Source organism: Mustela erminea, chromosome 10 (assembly GCF_009829155.1).
Source record: "Mustela erminea isolate mMusErm1 chromosome 10, mMusErm1.Pri, whole genome shotgun sequence".
Lineage (NCBI taxonomy): Eukaryota > Metazoa > Chordata > Mammalia > Carnivora > Mustelidae > Mustela > Mustela erminea.
In genome coordinates this window covers 66,377,768-66,387,595 of record NC_045623.1, presented here as the reverse complement: position 1 = coordinate 66,387,595, position 9,828 = coordinate 66,377,768, and the positions used below count along the sequence as shown (strand labels likewise).

General features: G+C 54.3%; 1 protein-coding gene across 1 annotated transcript in view; it reads right to left on the bottom strand.

Moving 5' to 3' along the window:
- Window positions 1-271: 271 nt before the first annotated feature.
- The window catches only part of LOC116568134 (NADH-cytochrome b5 reductase-like), a 48,165-nt gene continuing 38,608 nt past the window's right edge, over window positions 272-9,828 (bottom strand). The window contains exons 9-12 of the mRNA XM_032303655.1: window positions 7,743-8,078; window positions 6,479-6,832; window positions 3,411-3,589; window positions 272-863 (exon numbers count right to left, since the gene is read on the bottom strand). Of these exons, the coding sequence (XP_032159546.1) occupies window positions 537-863; window positions 3,411-3,589; window positions 6,479-6,832; window positions 7,743-8,078 (1,196 nt within the window). The 3' untranslated portion in view covers window positions 272-536. The remainder of the gene's footprint in view (window positions 864-3,410; window positions 3,590-6,478; window positions 6,833-7,742; window positions 8,079-9,828) is intronic.

Genomic DNA, 9,828 nt, shown 5'->3' with positions numbered 1-9,828 from the left:
CTTTCTGTTCCTGGAGTTTGGAGGCAGTTGGGGTCTGCTGGGGACAAAGTCCTCAAGGTTCCTGAGTCAGTTCCGGAGAATGGAGGGCCCTGGGTGGTTACTGAGCTTCCTGCCAATGAAGGCTTGTGAATAGCGATGAGTTGGAAAAATAAGAGATGCCCTTATTTTTATCCCGAGTTGGTGAAGCTCTGGGTATTTATGGAAGGTCAGTTTTACCCTCTGTCCCCAGCTCTCCACATTGGCAAGTAATACACACCGGAGACTTCTTTCAATAGCAGACTATCTTTGAAATCGGTAACAATCACACACACACAACATGCCATAGTTTACAAAGTTCGGATCCGTTCAGGCTCTTCTCTGAGCCTCACGCCAACTCTGTGAGGTAAAGGGCACGTGGATCCTCCTTAGGAGAGTGAGACTCAGAGAGGGACGGTGACTTGCCAGTAGCCACCAACAATTCGATGACACCCGGGCCTGCCCCTGCCGTGGGACCCCAAGCTGCCCCCAGGGAAGACCGCACCCAGCTTCCTGCCCACTCACAGCAGCATCAGGACCACGATGGCAATGACCATGAGGACTCCGGCTAGGATGCAAAGGCCCAGGAAGACAATGTCACTGGTGTCCTGAGCCACCATGGCCACAGGGCCCTCCGGGGCCTCTACCTCATCTCTGGGGGGCGCTTCCTGAAGGTGCTCGGCTGTGGCAGCATAGGGCCCAAGCCAGTCGGAGCCAGAGAGCAGGTGGACAGAAGCCTCTTTGCGCCGTGGTTCACAGCGGACCTCATACTCATGGATGTCCTCCTGCCCACCAGCCGAGAAGTCGATGTACAGCACACTGACGATCACCGAGGTGTTGTTCCTCCTCTGTGGGGTCAAGGGACAGTCACTCACACCTGAAGGGGCCAGGCCTGACCCTGTGTCTCTAGATAGTTGGGGATTCTAGTGCCAAGGGAGAAGAACTCTAGGAGCCTACGTTCTAGGCCCAGCTTGGCCACCGACTCCCTCCCCACTTGGAACCTCAATGTTCCAACCTGTCAAAGGGACACTATGGGGTGTCTGAAGGATATCAGATCTGATGAGTCCACGCTTGCTCTGGCTTCAAGGAGACAGGGTCTATGAAAGATAGTAACAATAAGAACATCTGCCTTGTCCCAGGCTCTGTTTTAAGTATGTTATCTCATTTCATTCTCACTACGACCCTCCCTTATTGGTACCATTAATATCCCCATTGCACAGATGAGGAAACTGAGGCCCAGAAGTTAAATCCCTTGTCTGTGATCACGTGACAAAGTGACAGGGATGACAGGGAACATGCTCTCACCTGGATCTGCCCAGCTCTTAGCTGCAGGGCCTCACTAGAACCAAAGAAGGTAGAACCAAAGTGGGCTTTAAAGCATCTAGTTCAATCTCCCTTTTTGGCAATTTACTGATGTGACTACTGAGGCCCAGCAAAGGCAGTACTTTGCCCAGAGCTGGGTCCTGAAGCCAAGTCTCCTGCCTCCCAGTTGGAAGCTCTATCCCTTGTCTATGGGACCTTCCTCCTGGAATCCTTTCCCCCAGTGACGCCTGCAGCCATGGTGTGTCCCTCCTGTTGAGTCCTTGGCCATCCCAGTGGCACCACCCAGGGTTAGGAAGAGCCATCGAGGAATGAAATGAGGGGCGCACATGCTGGTGACCTTCCCTACCCCTGCAGATGAGGGAGGCAGGAATCAAGTTGCTAAGAAGACCATGGGGTGTTCGGGCCAGGATCTGAGGGACAGCATCTGACAGGATCAGGATCTGACAGACAGGATCTGATGGGAAGTCTGGTGGGGTCCAGGGCAGGGGGCTGTACTGGGCTACTCTCCCCACCCACCCCATGTCCACAGCAGCCGTTAGACCCCTCAGGCTGTCTGGCCTCCCACGTTCAGTGGTGGCACTTCTGAGATGAAGCTTCTAGATAAGTAAGTTGTCTCACATGGAGCGGGCAGGCAGGAGCAGTAGGGACCTGGCGTCCCTGGACACTGGGCCACCCCTCTGAGTTACAAAGGGGCTTCTAAAAGGCTCTGATTCCACATCCACAAAGGAGGCTTCTGCATTTGTGCCCTCGACCTGTCTGTCCCCACACCCTCTAAGGAGGACCGGTGTCCTGGATTTTTGTGGTATAGAACTGGGACACTGGGCGAAGGAAGACTGGGACTGTGAGTGGAAGGGGACCCAGTAAAGTCAGTCCGTGTGATAAAGAAAGGAGGGGAAAAAATCACATAAAGTGGAAGTTCTAGGGGTTTTTGAAGAGATGCACAGGAAGGTTGGCATTGCCCTGGGCTGTTCGAGCTGTGCCTCTTTGAGAGCAACTCAGGGCAGAGACAGGTATTCGTGCAGGTAGGACATATAAGGGCGACACTAGGAATCCAGGAGTCTAAGGTGCTCAGCCTTTATAGTCCTATGGTATTAGCCCCAAGATTTTGTGATTCTGTGGCTCCAAATTATGGTGGTGGTTCCAGCCTTGGAGCTGCTGAGAGTCCGTCATACTTCCTGGTTCCCTGCCTCTGGGATTCTCTGTCCCTGTCCTTTCGTGACTCTGTGGAGTGTCCACAGAACACCCCTGGGGGACTTAGGGCACAGAGTCAGGGTGAGGGGAGATTTTCTTGGTGGCCAAGACTGCCCCCACTTCTCTCCTCAGGTCAAAAGGACAGAGGTCACCGGAGGCTGGGGGAGTGGACGAGTGGGCTAGAGGGGACATTTGGTTAATGTGGGGAGCAGGGGGGCACAGTTTGCTGGAAAGTGCATGTTTTCTGCCAAGCCAGTCTGGCACATTCCCGGACACCAAGGCGTGGGAGGGGGGCGTCTCTCCTTTCCCCTTTCACTTGTCCCTAAGAATGCAGGCATCTGAGATACTTGGGCCACGGCCCAGGGACTCTGAGGGCCCCAGATCTGGGGTCAAGGCCTTGAAAATATACGGAGAGTGGAAAAAATTCATCTGTAAGCCATGCTGCCTTTGGAGGGAAGTGGATCCTGTTACGTGAAAGGCCCTTTTGTTCTGTGGAGCACAGGGGCCATTTGGATCACAGGTTGGAGAAGGGGCAGCTGGAGGCAGCCGGGCTCCTGCAGCTCTGAGTCTTGAAGGGGTGAGGCCTGGGTGATGGGGAGTTCCTGGGAGAAGGGAAGGAACATCAGGAAGGCCTCCAGGGATGGTCAGGGTTGGGGCCTCGCAGGAGGAATCTTCAATAGGGTTGTTGCTGGATTACACAGCAGGGCTCCCTTCTCTGTCTCTTGTCTGAGTTCTTTGTCATGTCTACACTGATCTAGTTTGGTGGTGGAGTCACTGAGCCAGGAAAAGAAGCTGAATTCTCAGGAATGGCAGGTGCCTCTCAGCAGGGGTCAGACACACTCCCTCCTGCCTGCCCTCCCCAACCCCCACCCAGCCCCTACCTGAGACTCAGTGCCACAGGTGTCAAAGCGGGCCTGGATCCGGAAGGTGCCGCCGGCTTCCTGGGCGGCACAGTTGCGGCTGCCCAGGTAGACCTTGGTCCGCTCCAGGGGTGCCAGCGCCTGTGCGGAGATCAGGATCTGGAAGTCCGTGCGGGAGCAGCTCACATTCATGGGCACGACTGGGGACGGAGGGAAGGAGCTGCTGGAGGTCTTACGGGCAGGAACTAAGCCCTGAGACCCCATCCAAGGGGTGATGTGTGGGAAAACCGGGGCCCAGAGTCGGGAGACATCTATGCAGCCTAATGGGGATGTTTCATGTGTGTTACTCCATTTCACTCCATCAGTCTAGGAGCTCCCCAGGGCAGGCACCTGGCCTTCTTGTGTCCTCACAGCCCGGCACTGAACTTGGCAGGTGCTGCGAATTCTGTGTGAATTAATGAGTGAATGAGTGACTGAGTAAGTGAGTGAATGAATGAATGAATATTCTTAATCATGAGAAGAGCTACGATGTGCTGATCTTACCATGTGCCAAGCAATTCATTCAACCATTTAACAAATATTTCTTGATGGCCTACTACGTGCAGGACACTATTCTAAGCACCACAGAAAAAGAAGTGGAAAAAAAAAAACCAAACCAACCCCATCAGCCAAAACTTCCTGCCTTCTTGGAGCTGACATTCTAGTTGGGCAAGGGGGCAATATGTACATAAAATAAAAGATGTGTCAGAGCGGGCTGAGGGAAAATCAAGCAGAGAAGCAGGACAGGGAAAGGCAGAGTATATATGGCGGTGGGGCAGAACGGCAGCTTTGCAAAGGGCGGAGAAGGAAGCCCCACTCTCTCCCCACGAGGACCCCATGCAGTGGGCACAACGAAACCCAATTTACACTTCTGGAAACTGAAGCTCTGAGAGGTGAAGTTGTGTGCAGGGGTTGAGCCGAGATTTTATCGATGATCCCCCCCCCATCCTATCTGGGGGCCCCTGCAGCCCTCCAGGACCAGACGGTGCAGCTTTTCGTGTCTGGGTGTATTGGAGTATGTGTGTGTATACGGGGGCAGTGTGGGTTAGGGAGGGAGCAGTCGAGGGGGAGGGAGGGGCGGCCAGCGGGCGGGAGAGGGAAGAGCGGGCAGGCAGAGGCCCGGAACTCTCAGGCCCTCTCCGGGAAATGCCTCAGACATATTTCAGCCTGTGGTGTCTGGGCAGCTAGCGATTTATGGGCCCGCTGTCTCCCACAATGATCTCGGCAGCGCTGAACAGCGCAGCACCCTGATTGATGCTGAGGTTGTCCTCTAGCTGGGAGGCCACTGGCAGTCTGGGCCACCTCTGGAGCCTTGCCCCAGCACGAGTGCCCCTGTCTGGTCCTGGGGTCCCACAGGAATCTGGGCAGGGGGATGGGGCAGGTGGGAGTGGGGGTTCCTGCCCCTGGAACAGAGTCGGGTTCAGAGTTGCCCCACCGTCAGGCTCTGTAGACTCCAGAAGGAGAAGGGGCTTGTCCAAGATCTCACATCGCTGGGAGAGGGAGGACCCAGGCCTGGAAATAAGACTATCAGAACCAAAGGGGACCTTAAAGGTCCTTCACCCAGTCTCCTCATTTTACAAGTGGGATAACTGAGACCCGCAGAGAAGAAAAACCACCTGCCGGCTAGCTGTGACAGACCCCGTGTCCCCTACTCTCTGGAGTGAAACCCTAGGAGGGGTGGCTCTCCCAAGGGACAGCTCTCCTCCCCCAGGTTATGGATGGAGCCACCTGGGCCCCTGGAGGGTGGGTCTGCCCAAGTCACTCACTGGGCACAGCCCAGTCCTTCTCCATCACCACTTGTGTAGGGGCTAAGGACAGAGGGAAGATGTTTGAAAGCAGACCAGGCTTTAGACGTGTACGCGTGAGGGAGAGAAATCCACCCTCAGCAAGGATATCTCCTGTTCCCTCTTTTCATCCAAATGACCGCCTGCAGAGGGCATTCACCGACCCCTTGCATGGAGGAGGCCACTGGATGGTCGGTAATAGCAGCATTTGGATGTGGCCCTGGTCTGTCAGCCCTGGCTCCCTCCCCCTGGGCCCTGTTGGGCCACAAAGAAGGCAGGCAGGGGTTCTAGTCTTGGCTGTCCCCCCCCCGACCCCCGCCACCCCCGGCCCATGGGACCACAGTGAAGTGTTTCCTCTCTTTGAATCTCCCTTTCCATACCAAGCACAAGAAGAAGCTTTCACCTCCTCAGGTAGAGGGCAAAATGGGTCCAGAGCAGGGGTTTTTCTGGGCCCATGGGCCAGGGAAGGGTGGCGGGAAGAGGGGAGAAGATGGGGGAGGCTGCTGGCAGGCAAATCTAACAGGCACTACAGAAGCTGGAAAAACCCAGTGCCAATGTCCTCAGCCGCCTCTGCAGCTGAGCAGGACACCTGGCCAAATTCAAATATCAAGACCAAAAAGTCTTTTAAGGACTTCTAAGAATGCCTTCATTTTCCTGATGACAGGACATTTGTAGCTGGCATCTCCTCTACGGTCTTCCAGCCTCAGATGTGGACAAGATGTCTGGAGTTGTGGCAGCCATCTTGCAGGCATGAGGTCAAGAGAATCCCAGAGATACCAGCTGAGACCGTGTTAAGTCCCTAACCCAACAAAGCAGCTCCCTAGCTCCAGAATTCTTGTTATGTGAGGAAAACAAAAGCCATGTCTAAGCCACTGCCAGTCAGGATTTATGACCGATACAAGCAAAGCCTGTCCACATCTCCATGGTTATATCAACTGTTTATCATAAGGAATATGGCCATATTTTGTGTACTAACCCTGGATACACAGGACAAACCACGCATGAGAGAGGCCAGGGGCCCAAGGGGGAAGGAGGGAAAAGCGGGGACCTAGGGCACGTGGAGTTTGAAGCTGGAGAGACAGGGCTCTGTGGGGTGGAAATAAGCAAGGGCCACATCGGTATGGTCTCAGGGGTCCCAGGGCAGCAGTCGGTGATGCTGTAGCCTCCCAAGAAGAGATTGGTGGGATGGAGGGAGGAAGCTGTGAAGGACCCCAGACTCGGCCCCCATCCCCGCCATCAGCACGCCCACACTCCACCCCAGCTGACCTCCAATGTAGGCCACGGAGAAGCCCCTTCGGGTGGTGCTGCGGTCTGTGTGCAGCAGAAGCAAGAGCTGGTTGTGGCCCGAGGTGACTGGTGCTGGCAGGTGGTGGCCACACCAATTTCCCAGCAGGGGGGCCTCCTCACTGGCCCCATCAAAGGCTGCCAGATGATCGAAGTCACAGGTCCTGGTCAGGCTGTTGGGACCCTCTAGGTCCAGGTCCAGGAAGAAGAGCCTGACCCGGTAGCCCGGAGGCAGGCGGATGGTCCAGTGGCAGTGGATGTTGTTAGGGTAGGTGCTGGGGTACTGGGGACTGGAGAAGTTGCCCCGTATGGCTGTGTACACCTCCTGGCATTCTCCTGGGTTAGGGAGAGTGGGACAGAGGGAATAACAATAAGAAAAGTTGGAGACTGTCACCCTCTTAGGCAGTGGGCTCCATAAAGGTCCTAAATCCAGCTTGGTGGGTGGTGGGTACCATGGTTGGCAAACCAGACAACTGATCGCAAAGCCTGCTTTAAACAGAAACTAGCTGAAGGCCAGGACTCTCATTCCAATTGGCAGTCCACTTCACAAGGGCTGGTCCTGTTAGGAATTCAATCACCAGACCTAATACTTGAAGCTGAGTCCAAACTTGGACTTGACAGACAGGTGACTCATGACAGGACTTTGTTCATTTTCTCACTGCCCTACATCCAGCCCTACCTTCTAGCCTCCCCAAACAACACCTAGCAAGCACACTAAACCCTCTTTGTCCTTCCTGCCTTCAGGCATGCTGATATCTCTGCCCAGAATACCCTTCCCTTCCTTCTTCCTCTGGCTAACCCCTTCAAAGCACTACTCAATTGTCTCCTCCTCCAGGAAGTCATCCGTGATTCTTACTGTTAACACAGATCACAGTGGGTTGTCATCGTCTATTTCCTTCTCCATCTCTTCCACTGTCTAGTTCATTTCACTGTCAAGGGTTCATTCATTCATTTGTATACACATGGAATCCCTTTTATGTGGCAGGTACAGAGACAAACCCATAGGAGCTCATAGTCGGGGAGATCAACGTGCCAACCTCAAACATAAATGATAAATGTTAGATTAACGCTGCAAAAACAAAAACAAAACCAAACAACCTCCAGAAGGAGTTGAAAGATTGGACTAATTCTGAGCTATTCGGGAAGACTTCACAGAGGAGGTGACATGCTTCTACCTTGGCACTGGCTGGGCAGGGACACACACAACATGCACAGAGACTCGAGGTACAGCCCCAGCCCCTTCTACCTGAGAAGTAGTAGGCCTTGAAGCCCCGGCCTCCAATGTTAAAGTCAGACTTGAAGATCACCTGCAGCTCGTGGCCCAGGGACACAAGAGTGGGGGGCCGCGTGCTGCCACAGTAGTGATGCCCGTGGGCGGGGCCAGGCCCCCCAAGCACGGCCACGTAGTCATAGGTGCACTCCTCATTGCCTTCCACCTGGAAGTCCATGAACACCAGCTTGACGGTGGCGGGGCCAGAGGCCCGGATCACCCAGTGGCACTCCACGTTGTTGGGGTAGTTGTCCGGGTACTCGGGGCTGGTGAGGACCCCTGAAAGGCCCGTCAGGACGCCACCACACACATCTGCAAAGAAGCCCTCCTGAGCTGAACTTTCTTCCTCCCCGTGGCCCCCCCAAGCCCCTCCCTTGGGAACCGGATATCCCCCAACGTGCCTCCCCCATGGACATTCCATGGGAACCTTGTCACCATCACTGAGCACTTGCTAAGGGGCAGGCATAACCCGGCACTTGGCAATGACACTGTCTTTTGACACCAATACCATCACCCTAGGGGAAGGCACAGTGCTTCTCCCCATTTTACGGTTGTGACAGTGGAGGCACGGAGAAGGTAAGTAACTTACCTGGGGAAGTCTGGGTTCACCCAGACCGGCCCTGAGACAGGGGTGTGAGCGCAAGGACTCTATGCGGGAGATAGAAGGACTAGTAAAGGGCATTGTCAAGCCAGCTGCCGAGCCCTGTTGGGGGAACTCTGGGAATGGCGTCAGGCGCACACTCAGAGTTATGTGACCTGAGAGAAAGGGAGCTGAGGCATTCATACACCAGCTCCGGAGAGTCCAGGCCGAGGGCTGGGAAGATGGAGGTAACTTGAGACTTCAGAAGAAGCCTTCACATAGAGATGCGGAGGTTGGCAGGAGCCACTGAAGTAAGGAGGCCCCAGGAATCTAGGCGGGGCCCTGATGGCAGGGGCCTCCCCCCGCCCCGCCCACCCCAGCTGGTAACAGGACAGCAGGACCTGCCTGGCTGCAGAGCCTGGGCACTTGACCTTGTGATTCTCACTGTCCCCTCCTACCAGGCCTGCTGCACACAGAGGCTGAGATGCCTGAGTTCAGGAATGTTCCCAAAGCTCCCTAACAGAGGAAACAGAGGCTTGCAGAGAGGATCTGGTGAAGTGGAGATGGGCTTGAGGTCTGAAGACAGGTGTCCGTTTTTAGCTCTGTCCTCTAGGAGGGGTGCGACCCTGGGCAAGTGACAGCCTCCCTGAGCTGTGTGGGAATACGAGAGGTCAGAAGACCTGCCCAGCCTGAACCAGCAAGCAAAGGCTCATGCAGAGTCTCTCAGGCTGATGAAAGAAAGCCTTCTGGAGCCCAGTACTGCCCATCCAGCTAGAAGGTGGGTGGTGATGAATGACCCCATCAGCTGGAGGCCGGGGAGGTGGAGAGGGGGGCAACCTGGTTTCCCAAGACTCCAGAATCTCACCCCAGGCCTTGGCTTTGTGAACCGGGCATTGCTCTGGGTGGGGTGGCTAATACTTCCTTTGTCCTGGTGTTCCCACTCTCAGCTGTGTCACCTTGGGAAAGCACACCCCCTCTCTGCTCTTAACTTCATTGTTTGTGAAACGAGACAGCAGGTTTTGACAGTCTGTGAGATCATTTTCCATGTAACATCCTTAGCAGAAGCTTTTGAGCTGTGTTCTGGAGCTTTGCAGCCGCCCCCCGGGGCATCTATCTGCCTGCATGTGAGGCGAATTTCACTCCTGTGCTGTCTTCAAGCTCTCTTTAATGAGCTGGACGACAGTATCCATAGTCACAGGTTATATGCAAAAATTTCACTTATTGGAGGCCATTGTACTGACTTCTGTTTTCAGTGATTGGCTTATAATAAGCAAATGTTAAAAACGTGAACTTACAAAATACAGTAAATGCATACCAAGAAAATACTCCCATTACCTCTTTTCTATATAAGGGATTAACGTAAGCTTCCATTTGGTCTAATGGTACTCCTGTTTTTAAAAATTTGGAAAACATTGCTTACGGTATTATAACTTTGATACCCTAACATTTTAAAAACTGAAGAGTCCAAAACTCCAAAACCAT